Raw genomic sequence first — 15,652 nt, 5'->3', positions numbered from 1 at the left:
TGCTCTAGAAAGTAGCATTTGAGTCTCTCACATGCTCCAGGCTTCCAGTCCTCACTTTGCACCGTTTTCTATAAAATTCCTCAATTATAAATCTTATGATGTAATAAGCCCAGTAACGTAGAGGCTAACACCTGAACACATGCTACATTCAGAAGCATTGTGAGGGCAGTGTATATTTTAAGGGCTGCAGCTGCAGACTGAGGAAGAATAATTCAGGCAGATGAGCCAGGCAAGACTACAATAACAGTAATGTTACATAAATAGTAATAGGAGTCAGGATTACTGAAGGCTTTAGATTCTTTAATCGGTAAGATGAGCTACTGTACTTAGCCAAGAAGACGCCTAAAGCCTTCTTACACCACATATATAGATTACAGTACAGTACAAATATCAGAGATCACTCTTCATTAAATACGTTCATCATTTTCAGTGTTAAGATAAAAGCAGAAAACACACAGTAGGAATCTAAAGTCTAAGGCCCAGTCCCATTTCACCCCTTGCCCCTACCACCTAGCCCTTAGCCCTCTGTTTTCACGTCTAGGGGTAGGGTGTCCCCATTTTTGTTGAGATGGAGGAGTAGGGTGAAATGTTAGGGCCTATTAGGAAAAAAAGAAAAACCGACAAGATGGCTGCGCGATCGACCAAAAAAACCCACGAATGTATTTTCTCCATTAAAAATGACGATAACCACTATATTATCTTAGTTTAATTTCGTTTCAAATTATTATGGTCGTTTTCTTCATAACAAGCATAAAAAAATCACTAATAGCACGCTAATGTCTCAGTAGCTAGCAAGCTAATTTTCCCGTTCCACCTTAAATAGTCCAGTAGTATAGACGCCTGAAGCGCCAGAATGTAACTGCAACACCATTTAAGGTGGAACAGGAAAATTCGAACAAGAAGCTGGTGAAGAGCTGAACTTTTCCCCTCTCTGTTATCACTGAAGACCAACTGCGTCTTATCAATAAGGGAAAATCACTCTTCTTACATATGTAGTTTAAAAATAACATTTTGTTCATTCACCAGTTACTCAACGATAATCAATTTTATCTCATACCCTGAATTCTGAATTTGGAACTATTGGTTCAAGAATTGATTTTAAAAGGGTATGTGAATCTATTCCTGATGGTCTTCTTTGCTTACTTAAAGGTAATTACAAGATTTCAGATGCTTTTTCCTTAAATGATTACATTATTTCTTTAAATGGAGTAGATATAGTAGACAAGAAGTGTAATAATGATTTAATTAGGAAGCGTTTATCTCATAAATCTATTCCCTCAGTAACCTTTTACACCTGCTGAAGGTTAAATAGTTACCGGTTGTGGGTCACTGACCCGTAGGCATAACAGCTTCACGTAATGATGAAGTGTAGACACCATGAAACTCCTTTTTTCATATTTTGTTTTATTTCTCAAACAAAAGCTAAGTAAAAGCTCACAGAGCTAAGAAAGCCTATTGCCACAGGATATGACATACAGTCGCATGCAAAAGTTTGAACACCTCCAGTCAAATTATATCTCTCGTTAATTTTCTAAGTGAAAAGAAGTGAACCGTCCTCTACAGAGAACACATTTATATGGCATTTTCTGCTAATTTTAGGATACAATTTCTGTTTATAAACTGGGGAATAACATAAAAAAAAAAAAAAAAACACAAAATGTGCCATAAAAATTCACTTTTTCCAATTTTTGTTTAATTTTTGTTATTATAAGCTATGTTAAGCAAAAAAACAGCAGTAGTGCTTTAAATATGCAGAAAGCTGTTCTAACCTATTTTTATGTCAACAAAACCTGACTTGACCAGGGAAGCCAAACCTTTTGCATAGCACTGTGAAGTATAAATGTCTTTTTTCCCCTTTTTATCTGTTTATGCTGTAGTTTTTGACGCAGGAATTTTATCTCAGCTACAGCTACAGATTTTCTTTATAAGGACAAAATAATGACTTAATTCTGCATTATGTCACAGTCACTAATGATAATCTTACTGTTTTCACTCTAGACAAAACTCATTTATGACAAAAAGAAAGTACTTAAAAAAAGATGTTTCTGAAGGGTTCTTTAATAAAGGCAATGGCTCTATGTATAACCATGAGTTCTACACTCTTAAATAAGATAGTGCTTCAAGGGTTCTTTAGTAAAGAAAATGGTGCTATATAAAACCATGAACACTCAAAGGGTTCTATGTGTCATGAAAGGGTTCTTCAGATTGATGGAGAACATGCTGTAGAAAGTTCTATATAAAAGCTTTTTGAAAACAGTTCTATATAGCACCCAAATGGGTTCTCTATTGTTACGGTGCCGAGCTTATAACGATAGAAAACGCCTTTTGGGTGCTGTCAACAGCACATTCATGCACAGTTTCCATCAACTTGAAGAACCCTCTCATGATGCAAAGAGGCGTTTAATCATGCAAAGGTTTCTTTGAGTGTTCATGGTTCTATATAGAACCATTTTATTTACTAAAAGAACCCCTGAAGCACCGTCTTGTTTAAGAGGGTAGAACCAATTCATGCTTAAACGTTTTCAAGGTGAAACGGTTCTTCAAATTGGTAGAGAATTTGAATCGGATCCTCGTGAGTCGGATCCCAACGTCCACTTCAAAGAGCCGACTCAAAGATTCGGCTCGTTAGAGAAAGACTCATAATGAGATAATTCAGATTCAGATTCAGATTCAGATTCCTTTATTGATCCCAGGGGAAAATTGCAGAATGAGTAGAGGTCGAGCAGGTCGGCAGGTGAGTTCAGGCAGGTTTATTAGAGAACCATAAAATGTACAGTTCAGGATTGTAAACCACTATTCTAAGACGAAGCTGAAGTCAGCTTCTTATTCAGATTTTCCCGTTATACCTTAAAAGGTGCAACAGGCGCCAGAATGTAACCGCTGCACCATTTAAGGTGGAACGGGAAAGTTCGAACAAGCGGCTGCAGAGGAAGCCAGTTTCGTTATTGTAAGGTTGCCTGTTGACTGGCTAACGTCACTCAACAGACTGATAAAGGTTCAATTAAACCGACCCCCGTATGATCGAGCACCGGGATGCCCTCAGGGTGAACTCATACCAGGCAAAAACGATTAAATGCACAAGCAAGCAGAGTATTGAGCTCGCGCTGACAGCGGCGGTACCCATGCTAACGGGGCAAATATCTCCTCTTCCTCGGCTCTTCATCCCCCTTTAAACAACCAGCACGTCCACACCGCCTCCTACAGCCCTGGATAAAGCGTACTGAAAGTGATAGCTTGTGCTAGATAGCTAAAAAAACTCAAGAGTTCTGCTTAGATAAAGTATGACTACAATGTTCTTCAAGGGTTCAATAAAAGCAATATTTATGTTTAGAACCACGAGTTGAACCATTTGCCTACTTAAAGGCATCTCTGCCTGGTGAAACTGTTCTTCAGATTGAAGAATGTGTTGCATTTGGTTCTATAAAGCACCAGAAAGGCTTCGTCAGTTGTTACAAACTTGACACACACTTTAAAGAGGGTTCTTCATACAGGGTTCTCTGCAACATGACATGGTTCTTCAGACTGATAGAGAATGACTGTATTGCACAGAACCTTTTACAGGGGTTCTATATAGCACCCAGGAAGGTTCTTCCATTGTTATGGTGTCAAGCTTGTAACAGTAGAACCCTTTTGGGTGCTGTATAGAACATCTTTCAAAAAGGTTCTGTACAGAACAGTTTATAGCACATTTTCCATCAATCCGAAGAAACATTTTCTTTACTCAGAAAAAACCTTTGAAGCACCATCTTTTTTAAGAGTATAGTAATAACAGAACCATTATCAAAAAGGTTCTATATGGAACCACATGCAACACATTGTTCATCGGTTTAAAGGACCATTTCACCATCCAAAGAACCACTTAAGCAATGGCTGGTTCTGTATAGATCTTACGATTCTAAATTGAACCATTCCCCTTACTAAAGAACCCTTGAAGAACCACCTTTTTAAGTGTGTAGAAGAGAAGAAAAAGCAGTGAACAGTCACTAAGAACTAATCATAATGGATTAAAGTGGAATTAAGGAAAAAGTGTATTCCTTTCCTTTTAAACATGTACTCAGAAAGGCACACATCCCTCTTCCTTACAAGTGGAATCCAGTGTGAAAAGGGTTTTTAATTGTCTGCTAAATTAAATGGTTCAAATCTAAACAGAATGGTTCGATGTGAATGCACCATTTTACAGAAACTTGCCCAAGACATACCTGTTAACAGTGGTGGTGACCGGAACCAGGTGTCTGAATTGCGAATGCCTCACAGAAACTTAAATAGAAAATGGTTTGTAATATTGTACCATATTGTAATGGTAGACATAACAACCCCTGGTTCCTATCACCACCACCAGAAATCGGTAAAGAGTCGGCAGTTTTCTCTACGATATACCATTTAACATCAAACCACTCTGAATGATTTTGTTTAAATCTCAATGGCTGAATTCAGGAAGACTGCCGAATTTCCCTTCAAGTACAAAGAACCTTCTGTTGCAGTACTTCAAGATTTGAGTTTTAAACAACCTCATTATAAAAAAAAGCATATTTCAAGAAGAAAACACACACACACGTAAAAATACAAATTAGTTTACAATGATAGACCTTCCACAATTTGTTAAACACTTAAAACAAGGACCAGCTTGCTATGCTGTTCAGCTCTGAGCAACAGGTGGCATTACTTCTGAGATTTCATCTAATTGCAGGCTTTTTAAATTTTCACACTTATTACTGTTTATTAGTCAGCAAAAATATGAAAAACAATGAAACTGAGTTATTTTCAGTTATAGGAGTGAGGAACGGACACCAATACACACCGATAGCTGCTGGCCATAAGGGTTTAAACTCAAATTAGTCACTATCAAGCCAAGAAAACAAGAAGGACCTAAAGCACAGTTGTTTATTTTTTGTTATGTAGCAAATGTCAATTCAGTTTAATGACACAAGAAAATTGATTCTCACATAAAATCCATCTAAAGGCAAACTGTGGCATGTTAAGTACACTTAAAGAAGAGGTAGGTCTGATTTTGCAAGAACAAGTCAACACTAATGAGAACTCTTGGAAGTTATTGGGGAAAAGAATGAGATTACAAGAAGGCCAATCAAAGAATGAATTCTATATGAATTTAAATTACTTCTACTCTGTGGTATATCCTTTAGAATATCAGAGGATAACAGCTGTACATATGGCAGTAATATAGCTTGCACTGGCATAAACCTGTTATTATATGACTAATGTAATACACTACTACATAACTTCTACATAACATCTTCAATGCCAATAAAGTATTACGATCATGAGTAAAATGCATTGTGCTGTAACACAAAGACAGCACTTGTTTGTCAAGCATAAATGTTAACATCAGACAAATCTCATAACTGTCTGTACTTAGCTGCAACTCACAAAACCTCGCAGCTAACATCTCTAAAGTTTAAAAGATATGGAGTATGTACAAAAATGTGGCTGAATTCAGAAACAAGAAATCACATATGTCACGTTACTGTCCAGTGCCATTTCTTCCACTCCTTAACTTCAGGCACTCTTTATACAGTAACAGTCGTTCTGTAGTGTGCTGAGGCAGCCGGCTCCTTCGTGCCCGAACTATACATGCTGCCAGGGGAAAGAGACGTTTAAATCCTCCCGTACAGGCTGGGACAGCCAAAAGTCTGTGGCAAATACTCTGTAGCTGTGGGAAGCGTGAAGCTTCTCTCCAAAATGCTTCGATGGAAGCACCTCCATCCAACAAAGGTTCAGAGATATACACATCCAGCTCGGAGACCTTTATTGCTTTTGCAGCAGGCTGCATAAAACTGAAGATCTTCTTTGACTTGATGTTGCCCAAGCTGGCAGCTTCTGCAGCAGCCTCATCATCGTGATCTAGTTTCGCGCTGCCCTCCTCAACTGGAATCCACATGTTAGTTTCACTCATCGCAGTTTCTAGAACTGAACAAGCCCAGTACTTTGTAGGTGGTGCGAGTGTGGTACCTTTAGCATGCTGTGTGCCATCATCAAAGGGCTGCAGCTTAATACGTGGGTCCAGGACTGTGGCTAGGATGAAATCTCTCTGCATAATCAGAGGTTGGAAGTAGTCATGAAGGCCTGAGCGAAGGGCTTTGCAGAAGTGGTTATAACTCGTAGCTTTGGCCTCAAGGGTTTTATCAAGACCAATAAGGGATGGAATAACTAGGGAGAATGTGACACCATCTGAATGAAGTACCTGGATAGCCTCCTCAAAAGGCTCCAATAAGCCAAAGATGTCTACCACTTGTTCGCGCATGACATGGATTATTGGCGGAGAAACGGTAGAGTCAGTTGCCTCTTTGCGAGCTTGGGCGAGCAAGGCCATCACAGAGCCCCAAGCAAACTCCTGCATGAGTTTGCGAATGGTAGCAAAAGTGGAGTTCCAACTGTAGCTACTGTAGTTATGAGGACTTGCAAGAGAGAGTTTGCATTCCCTCACAAGAACTTCATTCCAATAGGCACTGCGGCGAAAAAATGCCACTATATCTTGTGCCTGAGAGAGTGCATACTCTGCAGACCTGGAGATCTTTAGCGCATCCTTGATCACCAAGTTCAGAAGGCTGGTAATGCAATCCACATGTGTACCTAACAGGATTTCAGAGAAATCCTCTACAGAGACTTGATCATCAAGGAAGTCTAATAATTCATCTTCATCAGGGTCATTCTTCTGTACAGAATGCATTATCTTGTAGTCACAGAAAACATCATGTGTAGCGATGGTGTTCTTGGCCTCATGTGCAATGATGTAACCAATGTTGTGGTGAAATAGCCCATAGCTTAGAAGAACAGCCTCCAGCTCTCTTGTAACCATGACATTCAAATTCTTCCCACTTAATTGGCGAAAGGCAACTGTAGGCCTGTGAACATTCCAGTTATCATCAAGAAAATGCAGCTGAACAGCAAGAACAGGATCAGCATATTCACTGGCCCAAATATCTGCAGTGACGTGGACAGTTCCGTGTCCTCCGCTCACAGCAATACAGTCCCTCAGTTGTTTAATCAGATTTGGCTTAACCGTCTTCTCCACCTCCTCATAAAGCCTTAGCCCCACACTACGCTGAGAAAGTTTTGGGAACTGAGGACCAATTGCAGCCATGAAGTTCCGGAATCCAGATCCTTCAACGAAGTTAAGAGGCAGCATGTCTTCGGAGATCATTTGTAGCACTGCATCTGTGAAAGTTTTCTGTCGAGAATGCATTGTGCCGCTAAAACTGGAAGTCGAACTAGTGGGAGAACTACTGTTGTTGTCAATTTTAAAGTCAAGACCTGGAGAGACAGCTCCTTTGGACATCTGCTTGCTAATTTTCAGCTTCCGTTTTCTTCTGTGGACTCCAACTCCAGAATCTCTTAAGTTTTTTAACTGCAAGGAAAGGTTGAGATTTTCTATTAAGCATTTAAACAGATTTAAATATACATAACGGTACAAATAAACATTTAATGCATAATTACTCATTTTAGAACATTTTGTGCATGCCTTTACATTGTACGTCTGTGAGAAGTAATGATTCTGTTTAGTTTTGTTTTTTCCTTCAAAAATACCATAATAATTAATACTGACAAAGCAGCCTTCATTCCTTGATTCCTGCCTTCATTACAAAAAAACTTTTTATTTATTTATTTTTTATTTTATTTTAAATATGTTGTCTGCAAACTTTTTTTTTTTAGATGCTGCCTCATGTGGTCCTGTCGTGAAAAGCCCTGCAGATTTGAATGTTTTCCCTGCTCTAGCACACTGGATAATCAGTTGGTGACCTCTCTTTGACAGCTAGGTTGCAGGATCTCCTCACTGTAATTGGTTTCTATATATGCTTTCTGGTTGTTTCACTCATTCTCCATTACCTGCTCTGCTCTCCCTTGATCCTGCATTTCTCCATTCACTCAGTCACTGCTTCTCTTTCATTTCCTTGTACTGCATGCCTCACTGTCTAGTAAAGCAGAACCCACACTCCTTAGGATGTGGTCATCATACTCCCATTGCTAAGTGACTGTCTGTATGAAAACTACTGAACTCAAATTTATTAAAATCACAATGTCCTCGACAGTTTGTCCTCTATGAGATAAATCCTGGTTTGCATCACAAAATCAAGAGTGTTTAAGTACAAACGCTACTAACTAGCAAATGAGTATACGAACCAATCCATTTTTCTTGTTTGTGCTATGACTGCTATGTACTAAAATGTACTGCAGAAAAATTATGTACATAACTTCAGTAACTGTTTTCAAATGCAATTAGAACTATACTGAAGAGTGGAACTTGTTTTACCATGTACTGAAATGCAACTAATAATCTCCAAAACAATATCACTCAAATAAATCATTAATTAAATGATGCAGGCCAAACATACAATTACTACGGACAGCTAACAGATGAAAAGTATAGATGGCACAAATAAGATTCAAATATAATTTAAGGAAGCCCTAATTTGCTTACCTGCCCAGGTATGTCCATCACCGGATCAGACCCCAAAACAACATCGCAACAGAAATTTTGCAAACTTTCCTTAGGAGACTCTAGTGTGGTCTGCATTGTCTAGAATGGGTAACATACATTAAAGAACATTTTTTAACTTTAAGAATGAACAATCAGTTTCTTTCCACAAATTGGAGGCATATCACGTTACGGCATCAGTTTGAGGTATGACTACGACACCAGTTTATGATGCTTCCCTCCTTTCCCACACTATGAGTTATTTCAGTACTAGTTGCTTCACAGATGTAAACTTAGCCACATTAATGACAAGAATAACACTACTGAAAACATCTACTCTGACAAAAATTAATTATTTAAACAACACAAAGTGCTGTTGTACTAATCTAAAGCAATTATGTAATCACACAATTATTTATACGATTACTAAATGAGCTGCATTTAAATTTGTATATATATTTTTTATGGTAGTTTGCAATCAATAGAGATCCCTTACATGCTCAGGAATATCTGCTGTGACATCTGATGCCTCACCATCACAAGAATCAGCATCCACCTGAAAGCACAATGCATATATTAGTAATAAATCATTTATTCACATACAAGAAAAAGACTTAAAACAGTAATATAACCAGGCCTGTCATCAAATCGAAATGGCAAACCTTGATCTGCTTTACAGGGGGAGGAGGAGCTTCATCTTCTTTCTCTTGTATAGATTGTTCCACAGCAGCCAAAGCAGCATCCTCCATCACCAAAGCACCAGAGTCTAGTTTGCGCTTGAGGGTTGAATACCAGCGATTCTTGATAGAGTTATCTGTCCTGTTACACATATAAATAAAATCAGTATAAATGGAGGATGCAAAACAATTCACACAAATATCAACTGTACACAAAATATGATACTACATATCAGTGTGCAGTTTCTTTACAACAATGCATCTTTTTCTATATTCCTGATAACATCCATAACTGTTGCCCATACGTTATCACAGCAAAACTGATTAGCCACCTGATGCATTATCACCTGCCATACTTTTGCCAACTGTAAAACTGTTTGTATAACCAGCTGAAAGTCAAATTGCAGTCAAACAGAAGGGAGAGGAAAATCTGTACTCATTTTCCTATGCACCACCATGTTTAAAATGTGTCTAAGAAGCATAGAATATGTATTAAAAAACACAAACAATATGACAGCTACTGCCTATATTACAAAGTAAAATATTAAACCTAATGAAGGTGGTGAAAAAGCTTATTTTTATTAAAATAGAGACAGCTGTTGAGGGACAGTGGCTTAGAGTTTTGGCAATGCCATGAGTCCGTAAGAGCTGTCTGTTTAATTGCATTTTAGAATAAAAATAAAATCATTTAACATTTTTGACAGCATTTTTGAATGCACTGTATCTGTTTCCCATTACCAAACTCAAGAACAAAAATACTGTGATATATATTGTCTAAGCACGGTGATATTAATTTGCAGATACCAACAGACAGACAAATTTAAAACATACCTTCCAGGGAGGAGCCTGGCAATTTTGGCCCATCGATTTCCTAGCCTTTTGTGGGCACCGCAGATGATGAGATCTTCTTCTATGGTCCATGATGTTTTATTCACTGAAGGGTCCAGATGATTATGCCACCGTTCTCTGCACTGTTTCCCCCTGCGACCTTTTAAATGCTTGGCAATCTTGGCCCACTTCTTGTCTCCAAACTTTGTCACTAATTCAATAAGCTACAAAAGACAAAGGTTTTATTATATAGATAAATCAACTCACTATTACCATTCAGGTCATTTCTTTTTGCTATCACAAAAAACTGTAATGACAGACAAATGTGTTTGAACAAATGCATTGGAACTCAAAACTGAACAAAACCTTGTATCTCCAAAATGGTAACTTTACAAGAAAAGTAAAAATCTACTTTATTTTTAAGTTCAGTCATGGAACCAGAATTTATTTCCAAGTCATTTTAGGTCATTCCTTTTAGTCCATTCATCATGAAATTTACATACAATGTAAAGAGCAACAGGCATTTTCAAATTAAGTCAAAAACTGAAAAACATCAAAAATGGAGATACAAGGTTTTGTTCTCACAACAGCGGTACATTAACTGAAGCCTACATATAGTTGTTCACTGTTATTCTGCAATATCTATGTGTCTTTAAAATTATTTCCAGTATCTGGAAACCACATGCAAATCTTTACAGTTAAACACTATATGTTATGAAATTATAGGAATATTTTCTAAGGCATAACGACAATGGACGATGAACATTCACTGCCTTTGGATTTTTAGGTTTTAATAGGTCACTATTGACTTCTGTTATTTGCTGCAGAGCCTCAAAAGTCATGTGGAGATCGCATTTATCTCCAGATTTTAGTTTTATCAGAATGAAGTGTACCACCTTGTTATCTTCTTCCTTAGTCCAAGTTCCCTTTATCAGGTTTGGGTCCAGAACAGCTGTGAAACGGTACTTACACTCCTGCTCACTGCGGCCCTACAGAGACATTACCATTTTGGTAAAGGCTTTCACTTCAAAGGCTGATGTCCAATCATGCATGCTGATTTCCTCTTAAAGAATTTTCTACTTACAGGTAAGCAGCCAGCAATATAATCCCACTTATTAGAGCCAAATTTCTGGACCAATGATATGAGATTGTCATCCTACATGCAGAAAAAAGTAAAAAAGCAAACAAACATTAGGTTGTGCAGGCTTCAACTGTACAAAAGAAATGAAAGGGATATCATTGGTTGATAAAACATATCACACATGCAACATGAATCATGAAATCTAAAAGCAAATTTGCTGTTTGTCAATGTCCAGTAGAGAAATAATTTTTGTGTACTGTCTTACATTAGAAAGAAAAAAAAAAACTTAGTTTTTCAAATCTATAAAAACGTGAAAAGGTTTCCATTAAAAAATGACACCCGCCACACTGATGATGTGAGTAATTTCAACATGTCCATATTTGTCAGACATTATTTGTCCTTAAACTTTTTTTTTAATGATCAGCACTTTCAGCTGGTGACACTTGTGACTTTGCGTGCACATAATTCAACTATTCAAATGTACAAACATTCCTCATCTCTAGTATGTACTGCTGTGGCCTTTACATAAATACAACTTACAAAATAATTTCTTTAAAAACATGTTTCACAGGCTACATATACATTACATGCCTCATTAGTCAATTTAAATTTTTAGGTCAGATCTTATGTTTCTAACTCGGTGGTCTACACTCATGTAGGTAAGTGACTCAAATCTGTTATTAATGTGAGCAAACATGTGCTCTAAATTAACCCGCACACATCCTTAGCAATAACGTCACATAAATGAACCACATGAGTCATAAACAACAAGCTAACCAGCAGAACAAGCCTGCATTACAAAAACAATTTGCTCTGAGCTGTTCATTACTAGACAATTTTGCACTGACTTCAGGCTAGGCACTGCTGCCTTGTAAACACTGAATGATGGCGCACGTGCAATGAAGAAAAGAAGGAAAAAAAAGGAAAAAACAAAAAACACACATAAATTCTGATTTGAATGTTCTCATTCAGTTCACAAGGCCATAAATTGGATATGCATCCAATCTAGGACAAAGTATGAAAAGTGGGTCAGACTTGTCCACACAGCTCTGAAAAAATCAGAACTGTGTTACATAAATGCAAAAATAAAAAATTATATTTGTGCTACTTTGGCCTGGCAAGTGTGAACATAGCCATGTTCTATTTATAGGAGTACTGTACCGCTTCCCAACAGCAATATCATCTGTTATCTGCTCATATCTCCTATGATTATAGGAAATGTTTGAAGTAAAATTCAATCGTCCTGAAAAACCCACTGCTTACTCACTTCTTCTTGAGTCCATTTGGCCTTTAACTTTTCAATACCACGTTGTTCTGGCAGGGCTTCTGATTTAAAATGAAGTTCTCCGGATTCATCCATCAAGCTGAAAACAGATTAAATGACAGTAATACAGGATACCTATGCTATTATTATTATTATCATCATCATTATTATTAGACAGTAATAGATGTTCCAGATTATGAATCATTATTAAGTTTAGCATTTCATAAATAACCAAATAAGTATATGTAATATAAGCTGCATAAAATGAAAATAAATAAATAGCAGTCTCTAACGTTAGCATATTAATACAGGTGCTAAATCTGGTAATATTATCTGCCAACACTGGCCAAGGAAAACAAATCATAGCTTGTTTTCAGAAACATCTTTACTCAAACTTTTCACATGCACATGTGTTTCAATATAGTTTAATTATCAATAACATTTTCTCTGATTTTTACTGAGGATGAAACAGAATACTGTACAGAGCCCATGGTGACTATTTTTAATAAGGCACAGCCTCAAATTAATATAACGTTTTGACGCTACAAATTAATACAATTAAGTGGCCTCACTATTCATTTGTGGTCACATCTTATTAAAAATCAACATGTCACCTCTGGATGATCACACTTACTGGCTAATTTGTAACTTTTTAAATATAACGTTGGCTATAGCTATATAATCTGCATAATATAAAGACCGTTTTTAACGGCCCAATTGTTCGGACCAACAAAAACAACAGAAAGGCAGCAGATATTATTCTGGAGGGTATTTTGAGCTCAGTCGGATAATGAATACTAATACTATTTTCCCATTGACACGTTTTTAATAAAACTACAATATCTAACTAACTAGCTAAGTACCCAAAAGCCTGACGTGGGGGTGTGAAAACAGGGCAGTTAGTGTTTTAGTGGTTCAGCTGCACATAAACTGATCTAAGTCACGGTTTTCCTAAGCTTTAGTGAGTGGAATAACCGACTGAACTGGCTGAAATGCACGAAATATTCGATAAAACGGTTAGCATGCTAACTTCGTTAGCTTCTTGCTTGTTCTACCAGTTCCTAACGACAGTAATGAGAGGACGTTAGAACTTTGGCCACTGGGCAAAAAGTTAGTTTAACTCTTCAGCAGCACGTGACTTTCAAATGTATATTAATTCTCAGCATTTTTATGTCCCGGGAAGCAGATACTGCGTCGTAATTACCTGCTAATAATGTCTGAGCGGTTTACACCTTCATTACTTGCAGCGCGGTTCGGTTAGCTTTCCGTTAGCCTGCTTGTAACGGGCGGAGCGCGAACTGCTGTTTTTAAACTGAGGCGCGCGTTGTGTTTTCCTTTAAACCGCCCAAGTTAGAAGCCAACGGAAAAGAAAGCCGTTACCGAGTAATTCCACAGACAGCGATGCGAGCTGACTGTAATACAGCGCACTGTGTCGCGCTGCGGCAGGAATGTCACATTTCGACGTTTTAATAACAGTAGGTAGGTTAGTTCTGCTGGAGTTTGCCAGCTAGGCTAGGCTAAGCTAAGCTACAATTGAAAGTAAGGGACGGCTAAGCGTTAGCCGAGTTAGCAGCAGCTAACGTTAGAAGCTAACGGTAACAGCCTTAGACAACCGGAGCTGTGCCTGTTTTTTTGTTTTCTAGCCATACCTGCCGTCTTCTTGTGCGTTTTCCCCATACATGCCTGTTTTTGGCGGTTGAGTAACAGTTCTTTGGATTGGTTCGTTTCCTAGCAACGCCAGTTTAATGTTTATTATTTGATTGTTTACCTGCGTTCCGGCACCGCAGACATGACGTTTCCTCCTCGGGGTCCTCCCGGAGTCTCCAACTGCAGTGTTTTATCAACGGACTTCAAAACAATTAAACTCGAGCCTGGACCCGCCCGTTCAGACACGGCATTATGCGAATGTGAGCGCTGTTGTCTGCAGCTGTATTAGTTCCGTTAGTTTGGGTTTCTCCCCGATACTGTCGCTCACTCTCTCTTCTCTGTAGAGCTCACTGTTGCTTTTCCTCTCGCGCGCCCAACTTTCAACTGCAAATCGCGTTTTACCGCTCAGATCCGGGCCGCATTAATGCGCGTCAAAGTAGCGTTGAAAGTGCGCAATATATATATATCTCTCTCTCTCTCTCTCTCTCCTTGACTTGCCAGTAGTATATGTTCTACATTAATATTATTGCTATTATTATTTATATTATTAATAATAACACTAACAGTAATAATAACCATAATAAGGTTTTATTTAGATATTGCTTTACAAAGCATCCAAACCAGGCCAGCAAAACAGCCAATTATGAAACGCAAGAACATCATAAAGAACACAAAACAAGCGAGAGGATGAAAGCGCCTCCTGTACCTGGAGATCAGTCGCTGCAGGGCTTTCAAACATGAGCTGCCCATTTAAGGTCACAGTATCTCAATATGGTTCCAGTCAGGACTGACGAAGCCACTCCAAATTCATCATTTAGTTTCTTTTGAGAAATTCAGAGGTGGACATGCTCTTGTGCTCTGGCTCGTTGTCTTGCTCCAAACACATTTGTGCTTGAGTTTCAAATCCCGACTGATGACTGCAGGATTCATGGTTCTGTCAATTATGGCCCAGTCACCCAGGCATCCCGATACCATCACACTACCATGTTTTCCTCTTGATGTTCTTATTGTGGAATGCAGTATTAGCTTTATGCCAGATGTATCAGGACCCCTGCGTTCCAAAAAGTTCACTGTGCTTTATTGGAGTCACAGAGCCTTAGAAATGGCTTTGTAATCTATTCCAGAAATATATATTTAAGTAACTTTCTTTACTGTCTCTTCTGGAGTTTTTTTTTCCAACGCAGCAGTCCTTTTTGTTAACACCTTTTAGGCTACTTCACATTGCTTAAAAGGATCCTTTTCGTGTGATGTTTAGATTCAAAAGGGTTGGCAGTAACCAAGCCTGAGCATTTTCACACAGGGCAAATTGGTTTAAAATTGATCGTTTAATAAATGAAATTGTCGTTTGAAAATTGTTTGGTGGTTACTCAGATTGTCCTAATATAAAATATTGTTTGAAAATCTGAAAAAATTAGATAGGAATCCACTGCACTGTACATGGGGTTGAAGATCATTTTGTGGTGCATCTAAAAAGCAATATGGAAACAAGCTTCTATATGGTAGGCTTACAGAAATAATCTCTTCTTTTGGTTACAGATAGAACGTACAACATCGTACCAAATACCTCCTAGCTATTGAGACAAATAACTGATTCCTTGGCTTTAATGCAACTTAAGATTACTTGGTGCCATTTTCAGTTACCTAGTGGCTCTCATCTCATCTGTTTTCTTCATATTAGATCATCTTGTGTTTGTGACTGATGGCCAGGTGTCAAAAAACTGACA

General features: G+C 38.0%; 1 protein-coding gene across 4 annotated transcripts; it reads right to left on the bottom strand.

The window, feature by feature from the left end:
• Nucleotides 1-4,659: 4,659 nt before the first annotated feature.
• On the bottom strand, nucleotides 4,660-14,325 carry mybl2a (v-myb avian myeloblastosis viral oncogene homolog-like 2a). 4 transcript variants are annotated; one of them, XM_037540981.1, is made up of 9 exons: nucleotides 14,050-14,325; nucleotides 12,285-12,381; nucleotides 11,021-11,092; nucleotides 10,833-10,925; nucleotides 9,940-10,160; nucleotides 9,094-9,250; nucleotides 8,928-8,987; nucleotides 8,435-8,533; nucleotides 4,660-7,363 (listed from the first exon to the last, which is right to left on the bottom strand). In XM_037540981.1, the coding sequence occupies exons 1-9, from the start codon at nucleotides 14,070-14,072 to the stop codon at nucleotides 5,480-5,482; spliced, it is 2,706 nt and encodes a 901-aa protein (XP_037396878.1). In that variant the 5' UTR covers nucleotides 14,073-14,325; the 3' UTR covers nucleotides 4,660-5,479. The 4 variants fall into 4 exon arrangements, with proteins under 4 accessions (XP_037396878.1, XP_037396877.1, XP_037396880.1 ...); XM_037540980.1 differs by lacking the exon at nucleotides 14,050-14,325 and adding an exon at nucleotides 13,931-14,005; XM_037540983.1 differs by lacking the exon at nucleotides 14,050-14,325 and adding an exon at nucleotides 13,662-13,861.
• Nucleotides 14,326-15,652: the final 1,327 nt, after the last annotated feature.

This window comes from Pygocentrus nattereri, chromosome 9, assembly GCF_015220715.1.
Source record: "Pygocentrus nattereri isolate fPygNat1 chromosome 9, fPygNat1.pri, whole genome shotgun sequence".
Taxonomy (NCBI): Eukaryota; Metazoa; Chordata; class Actinopteri; order Characiformes; family Serrasalmidae; genus Pygocentrus; species Pygocentrus nattereri.
Note: the sequence above shows the minus strand (reverse complement) of the source record. Positions and strands in the feature narration are given on the sequence as shown.